General features: G+C 37.5%; 1 protein-coding gene across 1 annotated transcript in view; it reads right to left on the bottom strand.

The window, feature by feature from the left end:
- Positions 1-454: 454 nt before the first annotated feature.
- Positions 455-25,076, bottom strand: part of UGDH (UDP-glucose 6-dehydrogenase) — a 34,851-nt gene continuing 10,229 nt past the window's right edge. The window contains exons 3-12 of the mRNA XM_079152861.1: positions 22,497-22,598; positions 18,932-19,132; positions 18,623-18,820; positions 17,557-17,704; positions 14,962-15,056; positions 13,070-13,200; positions 12,570-12,703; positions 12,097-12,188; positions 11,875-11,985; positions 455-8,475 (exon numbers count right to left, since the gene is read on the bottom strand). Of these exons, the coding sequence (XP_079008987.1) occupies positions 8,365-8,475; positions 11,875-11,985; positions 12,097-12,188; positions 12,570-12,703; positions 13,070-13,200; positions 14,962-15,056; positions 17,557-17,704; positions 18,623-18,820; positions 18,932-19,132; positions 22,497-22,598 (1,323 nt within the window). The 3' untranslated portion in view covers positions 455-8,364. The remainder of the gene's footprint in view (positions 8,476-11,874; positions 11,986-12,096; positions 12,189-12,569; positions 12,704-13,069; positions 13,201-14,961; positions 15,057-17,556; positions 17,705-18,622; positions 18,821-18,931; positions 19,133-22,496; positions 22,599-25,076) is intronic.

Here is a 25,076-nt window from a genome sequence, read left to right as displayed (position 1 = left end):
CATACAAGGAAAGAATTTTTAACAAGCACATGGTCAGCTTGCTAAATTGTATTTCCCAGACACTTTGCAGCTGTTTGTGGACACATGATTAAATTTTGGGCAATAGTGTATGAGCAGAGATGATTAGTGCTAACTTGTGAATGTACTCTTAAAGGGTGGGTCGTACCTTTTCCTTCTCTTTTCCTCCTTCCCTCCCAGCTAGAATGAAAACATGCTGGGACAACCACCTTGGAATATGAGATGGGAGATTTGTGTAAGTGATGGCAGAGCAACCAGATGTGGAAGTCTAGGCCTCTGGTGACTGTGAAGTGCTCTTCCAGCCCTGCACCACCTATCTGGACTTTTATGTGAGAGAAATTTCTATTCTGTTTAAGACAATAATTTTGAGTCCCTATTACAATAACCACGTTTATGTACTGATAAAATTTGTAAGTTAAGTTTAATATTTTTAAAAAAATTTTTTTAGTTGTAGATGGACAGAATACCTTTATTTTATTTATATATTTTATGTGGTGCTGAGGATCAAACCCAGTGCCTCACACGTGCCAGGCAAGCACTCTACCACTGAGCCACAACCCCAGCCCCCTATGTTTAATATCTTTAAAATAAATATTTGTTAAAATTAAATAAGATAGGGCTGGGGAGATAGCTCAGTCGGTAGAGTGCTTGCCTTGCAAGCACAAGGCCCTGGATTTGATCCCCAGCACCACAAAAAAAAAAAAAAAAAAAATAAGATGTATGTTCACTTACAAAGCTTCCAAGTTACTAGTAGTGTATCGTAAAATATAAAATGATAATGATTGGTTTCTTTTATCTGTCTGTATTCAGAAAAAAGGGAGAAAGAAAGTAAGGGGTCACTGTGTCTGACATCTGAAATTTAATGGCCCTTTACAGGTATTATTTTGCAAGGGTAGCACTAATGATATATTTCTGAGTTTTTCATCTAACACTTGATCACTCTGATGTTACGTGGTGATGGTAACCTAGCTTTGGTTAGGTTTCACATACTCCTAAAAGTGGCAATGGGTCTCTCCAGTGTGCCTAACAAAGCTCATTTCTTTTTTTTTTAAGAAAATGACTACATTTTTTTCAGCCTATGGTATAGCTCAGTAGTAGAGCTTTAGCGTAGCATGTGAAAGACCTTGGGTTCAATCCCTAGGACTGCAAAAACAAAAAAAAGAAGGAAGGAAGGAACTACATTATTATTATTATTATTATTATTTCAAATAATTTAAAAAATGTAGCTCAGTGGTACAGCACTTGCCTAACATGTACAGGGCTCTTGGTTCAGTCCCCAGCACCACAAAAAACAAACATTTACCATTTTAACCATTTCAAAGTATACAACTTAGTGGCATGAAGTACATTCATAAGGTTATGTAACCATGAGTGTCTCCATGTTGACAACTAAATGAAGCCCAAATTCAGCCGAGAGGTCAAGACCTTTCACAATCTGCCCGTCCAGTCTTTACCAGATCTTCCTCCTCATGCTCCCTACAACTCCAAACAAACCAGCCTGAACTTTCCTGCTTCCATCGTTTGGGTCCTATTGCTTCTTCCACTGATGTGCCCATTCTTCTCACCCCTCCCCTATTAAGATCTATTAAGGTCCACCACAGTGCCTTCCTGCCTCCAGAAAGCCTTCTTGATTACCTCAGATGGAGAAATCTTTATCTCTGTGCCCACACAGCAATTTTGTTTTTATCATGTATTGCTATTTTCATATTTGGTCGATTATCTATGTATATGCCTCGGCTTCTCTAAAGATTGCCCTCAGTCATCTGTGCCTTTCATTTCTTAGCACCTTGCCATATCTGCCTTAGAATAGACAGACACCTAATAAAAAGAAATATTTGAATTTATTTCTTTGCAGTGCTGAGGATTGAACCCAGGGTGTTGTGCTTGCTGGGCATAACACTCTTCCACTGGGCCAGATCCCCAGCCCTGAAATATTTTAAATAGGCTTACTGAATGTGAGTACAGGTAGTGAGCTAGAGCTTCATTGCACTAGCTTTATTGTTGAAACCCATCCCACCGCCTTCCCTATTCCCAGCTTCCTGCAGAAACTCAGACACAACCTAGTAGCTGGGTGTCTGTGGGAAGGTGAAGGGCAAGTACACACAGCCCTTTCAGAACTGCTCATGCTGTTTTGCTCTACTGCCCTCTGATTCTTTCCTTGGGATACCAGTTCATTTTGCTTCCTAATGTCACCCGTGCTCCCTCTTCTTCATAATGATATACCTTTAAAATTAGGGTGCTTTCAATTTCAAGTAAGAAAATCTCAAACAAGTTTTATTAACAAAGGACATTTATATCACCAAGTGGGCTTTGGGGTTGATCAGTTCAGGGGGGCATCAGCCTCTACTTTCCCCTTTCTCATTTTTGCCAGCCTGAGTGCTAGCTTCACCAGACTGGTAGCATGGTGGTGTGGCTGTCACATCCAGACACCTGATATCCAGGCATCATAGCCAGTTAATTAAGGTTTGTCAAAAATAGTATTCTAACAATGTTAATTTCCTGATTTCGGGACTGGGGCTCTAGCTCAGTGGTAAGAGCACTTGCCTTCATGTGTGAGGCCACTGGGTTCATCAGAGGGAGGAAAGAAAGCATCTTTTCTAGATTTCTTAGGAATGTGTCAAAGGAAACTTAGTAACAAATTGCCCCTCAAGTCTCAATTACCAGCATTGGTCAGTGGCTGTTTTCTGAAGCAATCATTGGCAAGGGAAATTTGCTAAGGGCATTACCCTTAGTAGAAGTAAACCCATCCAAGGATCAGAAGGTGAGGTTAGTAGGTAGGGATGCATATCTGACCATGAGGACTATTAGGAAAATTAGAGAACAGATGCTTCTGTATAAGCAACCAACAAGGTCTCCCCCACCTGTGTTTAGTGTTTACTGGGTACTAGACCCTGTAGGGCATTACATGCATTGCTAATGTAATTCTCACAAATTTCTGAAATATGTACTATGTTAGCCTTGATTTATGTATGGAAAAATGGACACTTAAGGAAGGTTGCATGGGTCAAAGTTTCATTGCTACTAACTGGCAAAAGCCAGATTCAAACTGAGGTCTCACACTGACAGTTATCGTTGTCATAATAATTGATTCAGACAGGAATCATCAGAGCAACAATTTCATAGTCTCCAAGTCACTGCTTACCGCAGGCATAATTACAAAGGGGAAAATCATTCTACAGCAAAGAAACTTGCCAGATACCACCCTAAATGACCAAGTGACATCACCAGAATGGAACAAATTGATCTCCTGTACTTCTTGGTATGGTGTGCCCAGGACAGGTGATCATTTATGGGAGCCAGGTGGTTTGAGAGGCTGATGTAGGGGGATTGCAAGTTCAAAGCCAGCCTCAGCAACCAAGCAAGGCCATAAGCAACTTAGCAAGACCCTGTCTCAAAAAAATAAATAAATAAAAATAAAAAGGACTGAAAATGTAGCTCAGTAGTTAAGTAAATCTGGGTTCAATCCCTGGTATGAATGAAAGAAATCACTTATGCAGAATTTCTGCTAAAAAACTATTTAGGGGCTAGGGAGATAGCTCAGTCAGTAGAGTGCTTGCCTTGTAAGCACAAGGCCCTGGGTTCGATTCCCAGCACCCCCAAAAAATAAATAAATAAAAATAAAAAAACTATTTTCAGTACTGGAAATTGAACACAGAGACACTCTACCACTAAACTACACTCCCCCAGTCCTTTTTGAAACAAGGTCTTGCTAAATTGCTGAGGTTAGCCTCAAATTATGACTCTTGCCTCTGCCTCCTGAGTCACAGGGATTACAGGCACACACAGAACAATGCCTGGCTGAAATCTCCTAACTTTAATTGAAGAGACATTATACAAAAGAGCAACACAAATTGAAGGACCATCTACAAGGCAACTGACTGGTACTTGTCAAATATGCCTATGTTAGAAATATGAAAAACAAGTGACAGAGGAGCAGAGAGTCATAAGAGTGCATGATCTGCTGGGCACAGTGGTGCATGCCTGTAATCCCAGTGGCTCCGGAGGCTGAGGTATGAGGATTGTGAGTTCAAAACCAGCCTCAGCAATTTAGAGGCTCTAAGCAACCCAGCAAGACCCTGTCTCTAAATAAAATATGAAAAAGGGCTGGGGGTGTTTCTCAGTGGTTAGGCACTCCTGGGTTCAATCCCTGGTACCCCCCCAAAAAAAAGGGAAAACAAAAAAGAATGCATGATCTGAGACTTTTTTTTTTTGCTAATTAAGGTTTGTCAAAACTAGTATTCTAACAACGTTAATTTCCTGATTTGGGGACAGGGGCTGTAGCTCAGTGGTAGAGCACTTGCCTAGCATGTGTGAGGCACTGGGTTCAATCCTCAGCACCACATAAAAATAAATAAATAAAATATTGTGTCCATCTACAGCTAAAAAATATTTTTTAAAAATTTTTCCTAATTTTGATAATGTACTTAGGGTAATATATTTTCTTATTTTTTAGGAAATAAATTGTGGTAGTCAACTAGATGGCTCCCAATTGTGATCACACCGTTAATTGTCCCTTCACATACTGAATACAGCTATCTGACTAAGCCAACAGGAGGGTGTAGAAAACGATAGAATTTTAGAGACTAGATCATAAGACATTGGAGATCTCTTGTCCTCTGTTGACTCACTATGAGAGAGGCCAGCTTGCTAGGTATCAAGAATATTCAGGCAGCTCCTTTGGACAGATCCAGTTGGTAAAGAACTGAGGCCTCCTGTCAACAGCCAGCAATAACTAGCTGGTCATATGAGTGAGCTATCTTGGGAGTCAATCTTCCAGCCACATTCAAAAAGTTGACATTTTGATTGCAACCTCATGAGACTTTGGACTCAAAACCATTCACTTAAACTGTTCTCATATTCCTGACCCACAGAAACTGTAAGATAATGGCCAGGTGTGGTGATGCATGCCTGTAATCCATCCATGACTAGAGGCTGAGGTGGGAGGATCCCAAGTTCAAGGCCAGCTTGGGCCATTTAATGAGACTGTTCCAAATAAAAAAATGGCCAGGTGTGGTGGTGTACACCTATAATCCTAGCAACTTGGGAGGCTGAGGCAGGGGGATTCTAAATTCAAGGCCATCCTCAGCAACTTAGACCCTAAGCAACTTAGTGAGACCCTATCTCAAAATAAAAAGAGCTGGAGATAAAGCTCTGTGGCAGTGTCCCTGGGTTCAGTCCCCAATACCAGGAAAGACAACAGGAAAAAAAAAAAAAAAAAAAGGAAGGAAGGAACTGTGAGAGTACACTGAAATATTTACAGGTAAAGGGGAATATGATATATGATATCTGCAACTTAATTTCAAATGGTTCAGGAATAAAACATATACACAAATGTATTTAAAAATAAATTTCAAAATGTATATGGGCATAAGAGAAAAAAGAAAAGCAAGTGTAGTACTTATATTTGGGGAATATGGTGGGCATAAAACCATTATTTGTACTATTCTTTGGACTTTTCTGTAAGTCTAAAATTAGGTCCAAATTAAGTCTAAAAAAACTAGCAACCTTTGATATAGATCTTCCCTTCAAAGATGTTTTGTTTGGTCTGTATAGTATATAGAAAATTTAAAGATTATACCAACACTTATAAATTAGGAGATTTTATCTACAAATATGAAGTTTTAATTTTATTTTTGGTGTTACTGGGGATTGAACCCAGGTCCTCACACACATGCTAGGCAAGAGCTCTGCCACTGAGCTACATGTCCAGCCACCTATTATTTTTTTTAAATAGTTTTTTAGACAGGGGGTCTCAAAATGTTATCCAGGCCAGCCTGAACACCTGGGCTCAAGTGATCTTCCCGCTTCAGCCTCCACAGTAGCTGAAACTACAGGCATGCACCTCCCAGCCCAGCTAAGATTTTACTTTTTAACATGTTTTTAAAAAATCTATTTGTTCCCAGGCATGGTGGTGCACCGCTATAATTCCAGCAGCTTGGGAGGCTGAGGCAGGAGAATCACCAAGTCCAAAGTCAGCCTCAGCAATTTAGCAAGGCCCCAAGCAACTCAGCAAGACCCTGACTCTAAATAAAATATTTTAAATGGGGCTGGGGATATGACTCAGTGGTTAAGCACCCCGGGGTTCAAACCCTAGCACCAAAACAAAACAAAAAACAACTATCTGTCTTTTTACCATGCCCATGTATTATTTTCAATTTTAAGTACTAGTTAATAATCTCACCAATATCACTCCTACCAAAATAAATTGGAAAAAAAAAAAAAAAAAACTAGCTAATAGAAACTTTGTATCACTTTAAAAAAAAAATCATCTTTAATTCTCCTAGCAGGGGACAAGAAAACTAACCACCTTGCAACTTTTCACACAAAGGCCTCGAATTGCCATGTTAAACTACATGCCCAGTTACTAGTTTTTTCCTCCCCATTACAAACAGCAAGCTTACAAGGCTCTATCCGCTCTCTTCTGCCCATTTTCCTCCACTTACAACTTCTTCTACCTTTTAATCGGTAACTATATTTCACACATAAGAATTTACTTCTCCATTCTAGGCACTGAAGCATCCTGCAAAACAAATGCCAAATCCTATCTGCTTTAGCAAGGCACCTCTAGTTTTATAATCCCTTTACCAGAATATAAAATTAAGCAAAATACATGAATTTTTTAAAAAGAAATGTAAAGCAAAATTCTAATAAGCTCATCCACACTTTAAAGTCTTATGAATAAAAGCTCTCTTGTGGTCTTCAAACTCATCTGATGTTTTTCTCAGAGGTCTGCAAACTTTCCCTTCCTTACTATTTTTCTCCTTTTCTCTCTCCTTTCCCTTCTTTCCTTCCTTCCTTTTATTTTTGGTACTGGAGGTACTGGGGATTGAATCGAGGGGTGCTCTACCTCTGAGCTACATCCCCAGATCTTTTTATTTTTTGAGGGCTTGCTAAATTGCCAAGCCTGGCCTTGAACTTGCTATCCTCTTGTCTCAGTCCCCTGAGTAGCTGGGATTACAGAAGTGCGCTACATACTTTTTCTTAAAGGGCCAGACAGCAAATATTTTTATGCTTTGTGGGCCAAGAGGCAAATTTGAGGATATCATGTAGGGACTTATATAACCATTTAAAATGTAACCATGTAAAACTATAAAACCATTCTTAGCTCCCACATGGTTGGCTGGATTGGGGTTATACTTTGCCAATGCCTGGTTTATTGCTAAATTCCTTCCCTTTCTTGCATCATTTGAAAAAAAATGATGTAATTCCTTTTTCTTTAAAAAGTCAGAAGTCATTTCTTTCTCACCTGTTGAATCGTCATGACTCATTAGTTTTTCTACCATGACAAAAATTATATCTACCCAGTAGTTGATGTAGAATGTCTGATTTATATATTTATTATCTGTACAGATGTCTCTGTCCTCATCTTTATATTTGACTCCCTCTTATTGAATTACAAAATGGTTGAGACCTATTATGTTTAACACAGTTTGTCCACTCTCAGCAGAGCATGAGCATCAAATGGACATATGACACACTTCAATAATGATCAAACATAAGCCAAAACAACCATTGCAAATATAAAAGTCATCAAGAGACAGAGGATAAAAGTGGACAGGAATACATACAAAAATTCTTGTTTTTGAATGATGCTATTTGTAATTTGTAAAATCTTTTCATTTATATATGAGATTATACTGGTTTTCTTAAAGGAAAAAAAGGAAATTAGAATTAAGAATAGAAAAATGCAAAATAAAGGTAACAAATACTTTTGACTTTTATACTACCAAAGTAATATCAATGAGGCAATCTAACAAATAGGAATAGACCATACTACTGATTTTCTCATCATGTTAAATTTAAAAGAGAGAGAGAGACCTCCTCGAGTTAAAGAGTGTATGGAAATGAATAGCATTGGGTGAAAAAAAAAATGACATGTCTCATTAAAACAAAAGGAACAAAGAATTTTAAAAGACCATAATTATCAAGGCTGCTTAGCACAGTAATTTCATGGCTTCAAAATACACAATGATAAGCACATAAACCAATGCCCAGGAAAACTAGGGTGACTTTCCCTTTACAATGTGGTATTAAAGTGCTGCCTGTGGACAATCTGTAAAATAAAAGGTGTTTGAAGTTTAATTTTTATTTTACAAAAATTGACACCATTAAAACCAACATGATTATTCTCCATTCATCCAATAACTGAGCTAACAATATAAAAATATGTAAAAAATATTATAGATTCATAATTACCAGATATGCTAATACTCATACGACTAGTATAAATTTGATGATTAAAAAAATAAGTTTGTTTCCTTAAAAACACTTGATTCATTTACCATTTAATATCAGATATTTGCTATCCTGAAGTACCAAAATAATCACAAATAAAAATGGCAATGTCTACACTTTAGGTTTCTTGTTAGGTGGATCCTGAAGACTAAACTTTGGAATTTCACCAGAAGGAGCATATGGAATTCTCTTTGAAGATACCTTCTTGCCAATTGTTTCAATCTGAAGAGAAAAAAGATTTTAAAAAGAGAACTATTAATAGTTATAATACCTAAATGTAAGAGCTCTATAATGTAGTATCATAAGGAAGAAAACCAACATTATTACTCTTATTGCAAACAGAAAAAAAAGTTTCTCAAGTTGTCTGACTTGTTGTGAGAGATCTTTGGTTTCTTCTTTATTTTTGTCTCTAGAATCACCTCCACTCCACTTTTCGTACTCATGTCTAGACACTCTCACTCTGACATTCCCCACGAGACTCCTTCCAACATCAGAGAATCACATGCCTCTGTGCTTCTTAGTAGCACGTATGAAAGCAATGAACAGACAGATTCCAGTTAGTTCACTCTCTCTCTCATGCTCCACTCATTTCCATTTTCTGCACAAGAAAAAAACCTGCAGAAGTTATAATAGCCCAGGCTGGCTATATCATAAGGGCGCAGGCTTCAGTCCTGAAAGGTCCTAGCTGGAATCCTCACTACACTTGTTATCTTGCTAAACTTTCTAGGTCTTTCTTCCTCACTTACAATACTACCACTTACCTCAAAAGGTTGTGGCAAGAATTAAAGTGCTAAGCATACAAGTTAGTTTTTAGTAAGTGAGAATCAATTATTATTTTGCATATTACATTTTTATACATTCTACTTATTCAAAGTAATTAGTTTTATCTTTAAAAAAGACTACTTCTTTAATAATCATAAATTTATCTCCCCTCCACAGCAAAGTATAAATATACTATTCCATCTTTATATTTCTTTTCAATTAAAAATTAATATTTAATTGTGACTCATACTACAAAGAAAGGATTTCTGCTTTATACATTTGTTTGCTTGTTTTCTTTGGTATGGGAGATTGAACCCAGTGGTTTCTTGCCACTGAGTCATATCCCCAACCCTTTTTATTTTTTTATTTTGAGATAGGGTCTTGCTACGTTGCTGAGGCTGGCCTTGAATTTATGATCTTCCCACCTCAGCCTCCCACGTTGCTGGGATTACAGGTGTGTGCCACTCCACCCCGTTGGCTTCTTCTTTATATTAATCTATTGTCTTATTCAGTAATTTATACATTCCCTTTATTTAGTAATTCCACTGCTAATTGTTTTTTTTTTACTAGGGGAAGTTTTTCACTAGGGGAAATTAACTTTCAGAATAAAAATAATTAAAATCATTTTAATTATGTTATCCTTCTACATGTCTTTCCCCTAGATGAGAAAAACAAGAATGAAGGGAAATGTGTCTGTGTTAGAAATAACGTTTTATAAAGAACATTCCTGAGTTTAAGTCACAACTGGGAAAAATAGTCATGTTGTTACTCACTAAGGAGAGGTAGAATAGAGGAGTCCCCAAGGTCCTTGATGGGAGAGTTAACAGATAATGATACCATCTGACACTTGCTTCAATTAAATGTCTCACGCATGAGAAATGGCACTGAATTCTAAGAAGGACCTTCAACAAGTGGGTAAAAGGTTAAGATCTGGTGGGGTTTTTTGTTTGTTTGTTTGGTACCAGGGATTGAACCCAGAAGCACTTAACCACTGAGCCACATCCCCAGCCCCTTTTTGTATTTTATTTAGAGACAGGGTCTCACTGAGTTGCTGAGGCTGGCTTTGAACTTGCAGTCCTCCTGCCTCAGCCTCTGGAGCCGCTGGCATTACAGGCATGCCCCTCCACGACCAGCAGATTTGGTGTTTTTGAAAATCATACAAAGTCTCATTGGTGCTTCTCCAGGACAGTTGGTGCTGAGGAGAAACACACAGCTGGCTATCAAACACTGCCCCTCTCTGCTCTGCTTGAGCACTATGTGGACAGCAATCCTGTACCCTCCCTAACTAACCCCACCTCCCCAGCCTCCCAAGCCCATGTGCATGCTGCCCTGAGGAAGTGGAAAACAGCTCCTTCTTATTAGTACTTTAGGGATCCCCGTTAGAATTCAAACAGATGGAACATACGAATGCACTGTTCTGGGCAGAAGCTTCTGTGAGCTTTCCAGTGGTTCCACAACAGCCAAACTTTGAGAAGAAGGCTGGTCCCACTGAAGCTTTTGTACTCTTCATCCAGACCTCTTGCAGCACTGGGCAGTGCTGAGCATCCAAAGGTACAGGGTAATCACCTGCTGATCAGCCAAGACCCTTTCCTTCTCTGGGCACCTGGTACTACAGATGGTAGCTATTCCCACTTGGGGATGACAGTGTGACTCCCAAGGCAAAGCACTTCCTCATTCTTGACCATAGTCACACCCCAGCCCTTCCCAGATCCTCACTAGGTAAGAGAAAATAAAGGGATGAGGGTCAGCTGGGAGCAATAATAAACAACAATAATACCATATAACTATATTGTGTTTTGCAGTTTTCAAAACACATTCATGTATTTTCTTACTTGATCTTTATGCTACAAGGCAAGTCAGAGCACATTCTTTCACTGTATGATAGGTAACTGATGCCATCCTACTGTTTAAGGAAGACTAACACTAAATGAACTTTACATCACAAACTTAGGGAGTGGAGTAGTTACAAAAGTCCCATAGAGACTTCCCAGAGAATTGACATATTGACCAGAGTTATTTTATTGCTACATAAGAAAATATAAGCCCAGGGTGGGGCTGTACACCTATAATCCCAGCAACTTGGAAGGCTCAGGGAGGAGGATCCCAATTTCAAGGCCAAACTCAGTAACTTAGCAAGACCCTGTCTCAAAAATAAAAAATAAAAAGGGACTGGAGTTGTGGCTCAGTGGTAGAGCACCTGCTTAGCATACATGAGGCACTGGATTCAATTCTCAGAACCACATATAAATAAATGAATAAAATAAAAGTACACCAACATCTAAAATAATATTTTAAAAATAAATAAAATAAAAAATAAAAAGGAATGGGGATATAACTCAGTGGTAGAGTGCTTGATTAGCATGTGCAAGGCCTTGGGTCTGATCCCTAGTACTAGGAAAAAAAAAAAAAGAAAAGAAAGAAAACATAAAAATTATAAAACCCACATAATGGGTTTAAAAAGAAAATAACTGGAGCTGAAGAAATAGCTCCTTTTGGAGAGCGTTCACCTAGCATGCGCAAGGACCACGGTTCAAATCCCCAGCCACTCAAATGAGAAGAAAAAAAAAAAAAAAAACCCACAAAAAGAGAATAACCACCAGGTGCAGTAGCAGATACCTATAATCTCAGTGACTCAGGAGACTGAGGCAAGAGGATTGCAAGTTCAAGGCCAGCCTCAGCAACTTAGCAAGACCTTATCTTAAAATAAAAAACAAAAAGGGCTGGGAATATAGCTCAGTGGTAAAAGGCCCTGGATTCAATCCCCACTACTCCCCCCCACCCCCGTTCTTCCCCCACCTCCCAAAAAAAGAAAGAAAAAACAAACAAACAAACAAATGAATAGTCCCAGATCACAATTACCTGGAAGCCAATGGTTTGTAGTTCATTGTGCAGCCCATCCAGGACACGTCGTCCATCAAAGATAAAGGCAGGCTTCAGCATTTTTTTATGAATGCGTTCATAATCCAATTCCTATAAAGAGGTATGGAAGGAACAATTAGCACACATGCACGAATACATACTCAACCCACTGATACCAGAACACCTCTAGAATTCTCCTCAATATTACTTCTGTCACCTCACCTTAAACATGTCCCACTCAGTGCAAATAACAACAGCATGGGCACCATCACACGCTTCATATGGATCCTTGGAAATGGTCACAAGTCGAGACACTGTAACAACAGCAACAACAAAAAACCAGGAACAAGAATTATGTGAAACTGTATTTTAACACTGGAATGTAGGAGATTAATGCCTGACAGAAGTTGAATGGTCTGGTTGAAGTGAAGGGGGTGATGGTGGGGCCCTAGAGCACCCCCTAATCTTGCTCTGGAAACATCTCCTTAGAACATCTAGGACTTTGTGGAATATACTGGAAAAATTATTAGACTAACCCACAAATGAGGACATAATATCTGTTTAATTCTAGAGAAATAAGAACTGAATACAGGGCATACCAATGATATAAATGATAAAAACGGACAAAGGATTCTAGAGAACAAACAAGTTTTGAGCTCTGCACTCAAAATGATTCATGAGACTCAAAGCCTTACCTTGGTCATCCTCTGAAACACCTGGGTGAGAAAGATCCACAACTATTTGTTCCCTGGGTACTTTTGGATCATAGATATGGAGGTGTGCACCTTCATCCATCAGATATTTACTAATATATATACTGGAGGATTCTCTGAATGAAACAAACATCGGCATTGCTTTAAATGACTTTCTATTCTAATACCAAGGAATTTAAGCTACAAGAAAGATCCTCTTTCTTTGAACTGGCTGAGTAGTAAGGATATGTTTATTTTTAATTATTTTTTTAATTTGTTCTTTTTAGTTATTCATGACTATTTTTATTCTTTAAACTGTGTGTGCACATGTATTTCACATGCAAATCCACCGAGCAAAAGATCACTATTAAGATGAGACGTTAAAACACTCTCAAAGGGTTTGAATCGTGTGCACAGGGGTTGCCAGTGCCTCACGCACACTAGGCAAGTACTGTACCACTGAGCCACATCCCCAGCCCTGAAATGTGGTAAAGAACTCATACCTTGTGTCACCAGTGTCCTTTTTGAATGCAAACCCCAAAATTGCTATCTTCTTATCAGTCACTGTATTAAACAGACTATCTATGATCCGAGAAGCAAACCTCCTCCTCTGGTAGTCATTCATGTCTATGACCTGAAATTAATATATGATTATGCAATATTAGTTTTAAAAAAAAAAGTACAGCCTGTGACATACATTACTAGAATTATGGTGAGTCCTACTATATGAACATAAGGCTCATGTATTTACAAAAAGACGAAGATTAACCAAACACTTTGACGTCTATAGATTTAAAAATTTTAAAAAAACTGCTAGGCACAGTGGCACATGCCTGTACTCCCAGAGGCTCAGGAAGCTGAGGATTGTGAGTTCAAGACCAGCTTCAGCAAAAGCAAGGAGATAAGCAACTGAGTGAGACCCCATCTCTAAATAAAATACAAATAGGGCTGGGGATGTGGCTCAGTGGTCAAGTGCCCCTGAGTTCAATCCCTGGTACCCAAAATAAATAAATAAATAAAAATAAAAATAAATTTAAAAACTACCCAGCCCCTTCCTTAAAGCCTTATTGAATGTTTTCATTTTCACTTGGCTTGATCTGACATGCATCAGGCTGGGATGGATACAAAGATGGGATACATAGCTAATTTTAACTCTGAGGACATCTGAGACCCAATTATAAAGAAAACCTGAATAAGATACACATAAAATAATATTCTCCTCAGCCACTTTCTCCAAACCCTGTGGAAATAGACTTTAAGCAATCAAATCTGAAAGTAATTCCTCATGTGTTTATGTCTCACCATTCACCAGAATTCAGTTTGAGAGGAAAATGGTCAGGGAATAGTGAACGTGCAGAGTAATTGCTACATCTTGACAAACCAGGACACCATGAATACTTCACAAGGTTTTTAACTAAATGTTATAAGACTAAGAGTAAATGATCTCCTAATCTGTTAAAATTTAGATTGGTGACAAGGCTCATAAGGAAAGAGACTTTTTTTAAGACTCTAAGTTTCTAGGGGCCATATCAAACCTTGAGAACTTGGGAACTGAGTCCAAAATGTTGAAAAAGCGAGATTTGATCTGCATTTTGCTGAATTGAGTGAAATGACCCAGAGTGTATGTTTTCCCTAAAAAGCAAGCATTTCCTTAGATTCCTTCCCATATCTTTTGCTGAAAAATTATAAACTCTGGGGAAAAATATTTGGGAAAGTCTTGTACAGTGGCCAGTACTTTGGACAAATTATTTAACATCTCTGTGTCAATTCTCTCATCTAAAAAGTGGGATGGTGTTAGTGCTGAGGATTAAATGAGATACTGCATGCAGAGTGCCCTAAAGAGTACTCAGAACAGGGTAAGCAGGGGTGGGGTTTCTAACATTAGCTCTGTGAATGTGAAAGGGCAAAACAAGTATCCGCTGATGCAAGCCACTCGAAAGCATCACAATACGGGCTCCTCATGTAATTTTATTTATGCCTTTCAAGGTAGAGAAGAATTATCAAGAACTAGATAATACTAGTTCTTGATTTTCTCTGGGAGCATATTCAGTTATGAAATTAGAAAAAATATTGGTTTATCAGGAATTTCCATCACAGTTGATTACCAAAAGAAGACTAAGAACACAAACATTCAATAAATAAACCTAAAATAAATATATTGATTGAGTTCTTGGGATAACTTCCATCAAAAACATTTCACAAAGGGTGACATGTGTAATTAGAATCTAATCAGAAGTTAAAGATTGGGGCTGGGGTTGTGGCTCAGTGGAAGAGCCTGGCATGTGTGAGGCACTGGGTTCGGTTCTCAGTACCACATATAAATAAATAAATAAAGATCCACTGACAACTAAAAAAATATTTTTTTAAAAAAGAAGAAGCTAAAGATTATTAATACCTGCTGCCAATAACGAGCTACTTCTGGCAAATTCAGAGCCTCACAGAGATAAACCAAATTTAGAACATCCTTTTGGAAGCAGCTCCCACCAAAACCTGAGGGCAGAAAAAATTGACAATATTTTCATGTAAGAACCAGAAACTGAATCATGTGACAAATTTTATACTACAGCAGAGGGCCCATACTAAGATTTTTAATAATAAAACCAAAGTTAGGGGATAGGGTTGTAGCTCAGTGGCACAGCGCTTGCCTAGCACATGTGAGGAACTGGGTTTGATTCTTAGTACCACATAAAAATAAATAAATAAAATAAAGGTATTGTGTCCTGCTACAACTAAAAAAAAATTTTTTTTTAAATTCTGATGTGAGAAAATTAGTGAGTTTATAAATTGTGTAAAATTATTAAGTAATTTCCAAATAATTTTCTAATGAAAGTTTCATTATAAGTACATTTGACCTTTTGTTTCATTTTATTTTTACCTTCTCTCTCTCTTTTTGTTTTCCTTCATTCATTGGGTATGACTGCCCTACATCTCTTACTCTTCAGTAGGGTTAGCAAACTCACAGGAAGGGAACAGATGGTAGATGGGCCATAGAGTCTATTGCAACTATTGAACTCTGTCACTGTAGTTCAAAAGCAGCCACAGACAATACATAATCAAAAACGTTATGTGGGCTGGAGTTGTAGCTCAGTGGTAGAGCGCTTGCCTTAGCACATGTGAGGCACTGGGTTCGATTCTCCGTACCACATAAAAATAAATAAATAAATAAATAAATAAATAAATAAAATAAAGGTATTATGTCAATCTACAACTAAAAATACATGTTTAAAAAAATAGCCATACTAAAAAAAATTTAAAAAAAAAAAGCTTATGTGTTCCCATAAAATTTATTTACAAAAACAAGCTATGAGGTAGATTTGGGTGGAGAGTCACAGTTTGCTCACCTTTGATCTAGTGCAATTCAGGAGGCAGTGAAGGATGGTATGGGCTTTGGAGTAAGAAACACCTGGCCACTTATTAGTTGTATGATTTTGAGCAAGTTTAAAAAATTTCCCTGAGCCTGAATCATCTCTATAAAGGAAATAACAGCACATTCCTAACAGGTTATAAATATTAAATGAGATATAAAAAGTGCTGGTATAGAACCTGGCACATAAAATGCCTTCAGTAAATTGTAGATATTTTAATTAAATCACAGCTAGAAGAAAACATTAAAAAGAAAGATATAGGGGGCTGGGGTTGTAGCTCAGACAGCACTTGTGAGGCCCTGGGTTTGATCCTCAGCACCATATAAAAATAAACAAATAAAATAAAGGTATTGTGTCCATCTACAACTAAAAAATATTTAAAAAAAGAAAGATATAGGCCTGGAGCCCAGTGGCAGAGTGCTTGTCTGGCACATGTGAGGCACTGGGTTTGATCCTCAGCACCATATAAAGATAAATAAAATAAAGGTTAATCAACAACCAAAAAAAAAAAAAAAAAATATATATATATATAATATATATCTATAAATATGTATGTATATATATTAAAAAAATAAAAGAAAGATAAAAAGGACAGGAAAACCAGTATAGGAAATGACATATAGCTCCTGAAATACTAGAATTTCTGCCTTTGGCCCAATCTGAAAAATATTCTATTGAATGTTAAACCAAACTTACTAACTTATATTCAAAAATATAGTCAGTTCTCATTATTTGTATAGTTATACTCCACAAAGTCACTACGAACACTGAAGCAATGCTTCTAAATAAAATACAGGGTTTTCCACTCAAGTTTTTATCACTGATCAGTATAGCACTTGGTTTCACATGTGCTTCTGTTTAAATACTTCTCATGTAAATATATATGACTGGCTCACTAAAACTGAGCTCAAGGCCAACAGTTCTATAATCCACACATATTTTCTCCGTAAGGCACATCACAACCTTCTTGTACTTAGAACCACTACATAGCTCTTGGGCACTCTACTTGGGGGCCATTTTAAATCATGAAGTCACCAATGAAAAGCACAAGTATGTGAAAAACAGCACAAAAAGGACACTTGTTTACAGGGTAAGAGCTGGAATACAAAGGCAGAGCATTGCCTTGTTCAACCTCGCAGACTCAGATGCCACACAAATTCTTCACTGTTCTGCTGTCAGAGAATTATCACAGTATTAGTATTGATTTTGGGGTTTCCAAAAAATTTTAGGGAGTAGGCAAATTCACAAATACAGAATCCATGGAAAAGGAGGACTGACTATATTTTACCTGGACACATTTCCCAAAATGTATTAGTAAGAAAAACAATGTTTTGTTTTCTACTTGCTTAAATAAGCTGTTACTTAATATTTCTTATGTGGCCTTCCAAACTATTAATTTCTTCCTCCAAAACACTGAACTATGTTTATCCTATAATCACTCATTATTAAACAATATAGGCAATTATTGCTTCACTTAGGAAGTTCAGGGTAGGCTGAAGGACACATATATAATAGAATCTTTGTTTTTTTTCTTGAAGGATATTAAGTTGAAAAAAATAACTTCCGTAAAGTTAAAAGTCTTAGCTAAATGAACCCATGTTGGGTAGAGAAAAATGTTAATTTACCAACGCTGGCTTTTAGAAACTTATTTCCAATTCGCTGGTCCATTCCAATGGCTGTTGCTACCTCTTCCACATCAGCTCCTGTTGCTTCACACAGAGCACTTATGGAGTTAATGCTGCTGATTCTCTGAGCAAGAAAAGCATTTGCTGCCTTTAAAAGAAGAAAGGAAAAGTATGGTGAGTGGAAATAGCAATTTTATACATCAGTACCATACTTCATTGAGTTTATGCAAATTGCTGAGGAGATACAAAAGCTCCTGATGGGCTCAATTAAAGGAGATAATGGATGGTCTGGTAAGGGAACATGTTTTAAATTAGTAATGATGATAATTAAGAAAAAAGGGTAAAAGGAGGGAAAGAACAACAAAAAATACATTTTTATTTCAATGTAGCTTCCATGTTATCTTACATCTGATTAAAATTTTATAATATTCAAGAATGTTTTATACTCTGATATTTGATCACCTTAGGAAATTTATTTCATAATTTGAATGGACAAGAACATTATCTTCAAAAGTATAACTTTTTATTAACATTAAGAAAGTATTGGGGGCTGGGGAGATAGCTCAGTCGGTAGAGTGCTTGCCTTGCATGCACAAGGCCCTGGGTTCGATCCCCAGCATCGCAAAAAAAAAAAGAAAGTATTGGGCTGGGGCTATAACTCAGTTGGTAGAGTGCTTGCCTTGTATGCACAAGGCCCTGGGTTCAATCCCCAGCACTACCAAAAAAAAAAAAAAAGGAAAGTATTGGGGGCTGGGATTGTGGCTCAGTGGTAGAGTGCCTGCCAAGCACATGTGAGGCACTGGGTTTGATCCTCAGCACCACATAAAAAAATAATGTCCATGTACAAACTAAAAAAAAAAAAAAAGAGAGAGAGAGAGAAAGTATCTGTGTAGCTTATCAGGTTTAAGAGAAACAAACACTTGGCTTTAAATTTAGTGGAAGGTAATTTATGGTGGCGTGTACTTGTAGTCTCAGCTACCTGGGAGGCTGAGACAGGAGAATGCAACATAGTGGAACTGTCTAAAAACAATAATATTAAATGGGGAATTGAAAGCCATGCACTAACCAGCTTCGAAAGCTCTGAAGACCAAGTATTGGTGGTGAGAATCTTTTCCCTGGGAACCCAGTGCTCATACACAGCACACAGCGCCTGCACAGCTCTCTGGCCCTCTGGGGTCTCATCCCCTCCGATTAGTACTCTATCTGGGTTCTTTAGGTCCTTGATTGCGGTTCCTTCTGCCAAGAACTCGGGGTTGGACAGCACCTAGAATCCCAAAGCAAAGCAAAGGTTTAAGTTAGAATTAATTATGGGCAATTTGAAGCCATCAATATTTACATAAGAAGAATCAGACTCTAATGCTTCACTTTTTTATACCTGTAAATTCAGGTTGGGTTTTGTGTTCGCGTCAAAGATGCGACGAATACTTTCTGCTGCTCGCACTGGGACTGTGCTTTTCTCAGTCACAATTTTGTACCCATTTGAGTTTTGCACAATGCGTCTAGCACAAGCTTCAATATACTTCAGATCTGCTGCCCGGCCTTTCCCCATTCCATACGTTTTTGTTGGCGTGTTCACCTTATGAAAGAATACAGGACAAAGAAGAGTAATTTCAGGATATTTCCCAGACTATCAATTCATAGTCAAGTGGGAAGGTCATTACCATCAGAAGTCATGATTGAACCCTCCCTTACTTCCATGCATTTTATAAGTATAATTATCAGAAGAAACAACTTGAAAAATCTGGAGAACTCATTCAATAAATTTTTATTGAGAAGCTACTCCATATGTGCCAGATACTAGGGTACACAGGTTCCAAACTAAGCCTTGAAGATACCAATGGATGAGATAGTTTTCATTCTAAAGAAATTCAAGGTCTGAAAGGCAATATGTTTCCTCTTCTTTCTTTTTTTTTTTTTTTATTGTATGCAATATAATGTCATAGTCTCTAAAAATAAACTTTAAACTCCTTTTTTATTCCATTTTTATAGCCCTATATCAACAGTTTTTTTAAAATGTTTGCAGAGTAAGGTATGGTGATGTATGTCTGCAATCCCAGCAACTATGGAGGCTGAGTAGGAGGACTGCAAGTTCAAGTTTACCCTGGGTAACTTAGGGAGACCTGGTCTCAAAACTGAGAATCAAAGGACAAGGGATACAGCTCAGTAGTAAAGCACCCCTGCTTCAATCCCTAGTACAGAGCAGGGCAGGGTGGGGGGTGGGGGGGAGCTTACAGTATCATTCATGAATGATTCCTTAGCTCATTAAAGACAGATGTTAGCTTTAGAACAAAGGATAGTTCTAAAGATCATCAGGAAAAATGGATACTATGTGCACAGTGACTTTCAAATGGAAAGAAAAATAAATCATAGTCCAGAATGTAGGCATTTAGTCTTGGCTTAGCAATAACATACCACCTTGGGGACGTGTGGCTGCTTCTGCCTCAGTGACCTCATTGGTAAATAAGTACTCTATAAAAACTAATCCATGAGTGTTATAATGCTCTAGAAAAAAAAAAAAAATGAATGTGTTTTGAAAAGTCTAAAACAATGAGAAGAATAATTTTTTAAATTTTTTTTGTTTTTAGTTGTAGATAGACACAATACCTTTATTTTATTTATTTATGTGGTGCTGAGGATGGAACCCAGTGCCTCATGCATGCGAGGCAGGCACTCTACCACTGAGCCACAGCCCCAGCCCAAGGATAATTTTTTAACCTATAGTAAATAGTATCAAACCTCTTCTTTTGATAAGCTTATGATTATGACCTAGTAGGAGGCTAAATAAAGGAACCCAGCAAAATAAATCAAAACTTGAAGATTGAGTTGAGGTGTAAAAAGCAGGAGGAGTCATTTTCAAGTATGGAACAATTTAGGACACCTCTTAGACACGGAAGGCAGGGAGCAGAGAAAGGCAAAGACAGCTGATGGGGGAAGGTGAGACAGGCTGGAGATGGGAGATGATCCAGCAGCTTTCCCTGGTAAAGTAGCTCTGAGATAACAGTTGAAAATTGATTCCTATGAACCAAGTACAGTGGAGCATGCCTATAATCACAGCCACCTGGGAAGCTGAGGCAGGAAAATCACAAACAGTGTAGGCAACTTAGCAAGACCCTGTCTCAAAATTAAATCAAAAGGGCACTTTAACACTGAGCTACAGGCTATTCCGAGCCCTTTTTTTATTTTTTGTTTTGAGACAGGGTCTCTCTAAGTTGTGAGGGTCTCACTCAGTTACTCAGGCTGGTCTCAAACTTGTGATCCTCCTGCCTCAGCCTCCTGAGTTGCTGGGATAACAGGTATGTGCCACTGTGCCCTACTTATTATCCTTTTTTAAAATTTATATTTTAATATAAATCTGATATTTTCCATGATTAAAAGCATACAGCAAGCAAACAAAAATGATCCAGAGAATAAGGGAACTAGAATATAGACCATGAGTTATCTAGTACTGAATTCACCTATCAGGATACCAAATAACAGGTAAGAAAGATTCAGGGCAGCTCAATCTGTTTGGCTACTTGTGCCAGAACCACCCTAAGATAGGACTCTATCATCTGAGAACAGATTATGTTTAGATGTCCTTTTTACAGTAAATTCCCCTATTCCCATTCCAACTATGGTCATCTGAAAGTTGGACTAAGGTAATTTTGTGATTTCCTCCTAAAATCTAGTTTTATAACTCTAACTTTCTGCATGGTTAAATAAAGGATGTGTGCATGAATCATAGAAGCTACCTCAGTTTTTCTGAAATGATTAAGAAGGCCAAAAACATGTCATGTATAATTAATTAGAATAAATAAAATTTTAAAATTAAAAAAAAAGAAAAAAAAAAGGCCAAAAAACAGGGCTGGGTGGTTGGAATTCAGTGGTAAGGCATGTGCCTAGCATGCATGAGGCCCTGGGTTTAATCCGCAGCACCAGAAAAAAAAAAAAAAAAAAAAAAGGAAGGCCAGAAACAGAGACATTATTTTATCGCTGGCTTCATTACCACTTTTCTTCTAGAGTTCACATATTCTCACAGTACTGCTTTTGTCTTACCAGTGAGAAAACAACCCCCATTCAACAATGTACAACCATTAGCAATACACATTCTCAGTTCAACTGCATCTACCTCTCTGAACTCCATGTGCTTCTTCACTTTATCTCATGGAACACTGTCAAATCCCATATCCCCGACTTTCCCTTTATTCCCTTAGGTATAAAAAAACCACAGCTCATCTACCAATTGGTGATCGCTACACCATTGCATACAGAATATCTGAGTAGATGGTAACAAGGACAGCAAGAAATAAGTTAAATTGGTTCAAATACTAGATAACTAGAATTTAATCCCAAGTGTTCATTCAATTTTTTTTTTTTCACTATAAGGTATAACAGTCACACTACATTTCAAGTTGAAATTATCTGTGGACTAGTCTGATGATATAACTAGCATATGCCAAAAAATTAACTTAAAATGACTTTTGGAATGCAGTTTATTTAGATAGGAGATGGCCATAAGTTTGCAAACTGATTCTCTTTACTTCAGCTCTGCCAGTCAATGGAATTAAGAATTGATGACATTTATACTAACATCACATGTGCTTATATGTTACCAGCATTTCCTAGTTCAAGATCTCAGATTAGGGCTGGGGATATAGCTCAGTTGGTAGAGTGCTTGCCTTGCAAGCACGAGACCCTGGGTTCAATCCCCAGCACCACAAAAAAAAAAAAAAAAAAAAAAAAAAAGATCTCAGATTAGAACTTTCTCTGACTTTATTTGTTCGATGATTTGAAATGATCTACATAATAATTACAGAGTTTGGTGAACTGGCAAAGTGACAATTGAAATTCAAGCAGACATCTCTATTAAGCAATGTTGTAGCTTAATAGCAATGTAAAGTCCAGTGGAACTTTTACATAGACAATATATTAAAATTCACATAGTAAAGGAAAATACTTACAGATATGAATACCAGATCAGCTTCTTTGATGGCATCATCGATGTTTGTAGAAAAAAATAGATTTTTTCCTCGACATGATTCTACCACTTCTTTTAGTCCTGGCTAGAAAAGGAGATATACATACAGTTTACCAGTCATATGAGATGACTTAATGGTATTGAATTATATTTGTTAAAGGGGAAGGTTATAATGTAATTTAAAGGTCTAGATTGACTTTCAAATAACATCTTTAGCTGGGCATGGTGGTGTACGCCTATAATCCCAGCACATGGGGGCAGAGGCAGGAGGATCATGAGTGCAAAGCCAGCCTCAGCAACAGTGAGGTGGTAAGCAACTCAGTGAGACCCTGTCTCTAAATAAAGTACAAAATAGGGCTGGCGGTGTGGCTCAGTGGTTGAGTGACCCTGAGTTCAATCACCAGTACCCTCCTCCTCCAAAATAAAAAAATAACATCTTTATAGAAAAGCCAAGGATCAGGGCTGGGGAGATAGCTCAGTTGGTAGAGTTCTTGCCTCGCAAGCACAAGGCCCTGGGTTCAATCCCCAGCACTGCAAAAAAAAAAAAAAAAAAAAAAAAAAAGCACAATGAAAAGCCAAGGATCATAAACAAAATGCCATTACATGTATATTATATGTTATCACTAAGTAAAGCAAAATTGAACTTGCACAATCAGAGTAGCAGCTCTAAAATGCTTTGTCATTGTTTACTGTGTGCTTATTTCATAAGTTAACTATTAACTCTTAAACTTGATTTTCAGAAAATTCAAGGCCTTTGTGATTTCAAGTTAAAGTGATTTTGCACTGTCATCACAAATGAAGCATTTTACTCCCAATAACTAAGGCAAACTGGTTGTGAAATTCAGTATTTACTCTGTTCATACATAGACATATTTTTGTATATAAAATACCTATTATAAAAAAACACATTGAATTTTTTAAAATACTTTTTCCCACCCAAATTTAACTAGAGATATATTTATGCTAAGAATACTGAAGCTGGGCACAGGGACATGCACCAGTAGTCTAGCTACTCAGAGGCTGAGGTGGGAGGATCACTTGAGTCCATGAGTTTGAGGACAGCTAGGGAAACACAGCAAAACCCCATGTCAAACAAACAAAACAACAAAAAAGACTACTGAGGGGTACAATGCCACTTGACAAGTATTCTTGCAAAGAAAAAAAAAAAAAATGCTAAATCTAACCAGACCTGTCTTGTAGATCCAGCTATCAATTTACATGAAATAAAGGATACAGAAAAATAAATCATAAAACCCCAAGGGTAGCTGGGCATGATTGGTACACGCCTGTAATCGCAGCCACTCAGGAGGCTGAGGCAAGAGGATCTCAAGTTCAGTCAGTCTCAGCAATTTAGTGAGGCCCTGAGCAACTAAGGTTTCTAAATAAAATATAAAAGGGCTGTGGATGTGGCTCAGTGGTTAAGTGCCTTTGAGTACAATCCTGGGAACAAAACAAAACCCAAGCGGACTCAGGGCTCAAACAGCAAAATCAGAACAAAAATTTCTATAGGATAAACAAACCAGCTTCTTCAACCAATTAATCAGAGAAAAAAAAAAAAGAGAGAGAGAGGGAAGGGAGGGGACATTAAGATATCATGGGGCCAGGGAGATACCTCAGTTGGTAGAGAGCTTGCCTTGCAAGCACAAGGCCCTGGGTTCAATCCCTAGCACTGCAAAAAAAAAAAAAAAAAAAGATATCATGGACTTAAAAGATACTTTGGTATCAATCTATTGTGACATGTAGATCTTACTTGGATCTTGATTCAAATTAACTATAGGGAAAGAATATGTATAAGATTTCTTTGATTACCAATAGAACAATACAGAAAATAAATAAATGAAAGCATTCTTTGTGTTTTTGGTGCTGGGGATTGAACCCAGGGCCAGGGCCCTGAGCATGCTAAGCTTCATTCTCTATCAATGAGTTATACCCTCAGCCCCAAGAATTCTTTTTCTTTCTTTTTTTTTTTTTTTTTTTTATGGTACTGGGAATTGAATACAGGGCTTTACACATCACACAGCAGACAGTACTCTAACACTGAGGTACATCCCCAGTCCTTTTTATTCTTTTTTATTGTGATATAGGATCTTGCTAAGTTGCCAAGGCTGGACTTGAACTTACAGTCCTATCTTAGTCTCCCAAGTAGCTGGGAATTCAGGCGTGCGCCACCATACTCAGCTTCTACCTCTTAACAGATTATGTAAATATCATAATTAGTATTCTTTCTATGAAAGAATTCAAATCATCTTACAGGATAAAATTATCTTTCATTTTACTTCTAAAAAATATAAAGCAAATTGTTCATTTTTTTTAACATTAGTTATTAAATGTTTTTTGCTTTTATTTTCATGGTGCTGGGGATAGAACCCTTGGCATGCCAAGGGAGCTACACCCCCAATCCTAAACTATATTTTTTTTTAATGAAGAAAGTTAACAAAAAGGCAGTGACTATTCGGCCAATATAGTAACACATAAGAAAGTGTTTTAATTGCTAGATATTAACATTAGATGCTGTTAATTCACACAGTGGTTGTACTAATTTACATTCTCACCAGCAATGTAC

Source organism: Sciurus vulgaris (assembly GCF_902686455.1).
Source record: "Sciurus vulgaris genome assembly, chromosome: 9".
In the NCBI taxonomy this organism is placed as follows: domain Eukaryota; kingdom Metazoa; phylum Chordata; class Mammalia; order Rodentia; family Sciuridae; genus Sciurus; species Sciurus vulgaris.
This window is presented reverse-complemented; position numbering and strand designations above follow the sequence as displayed.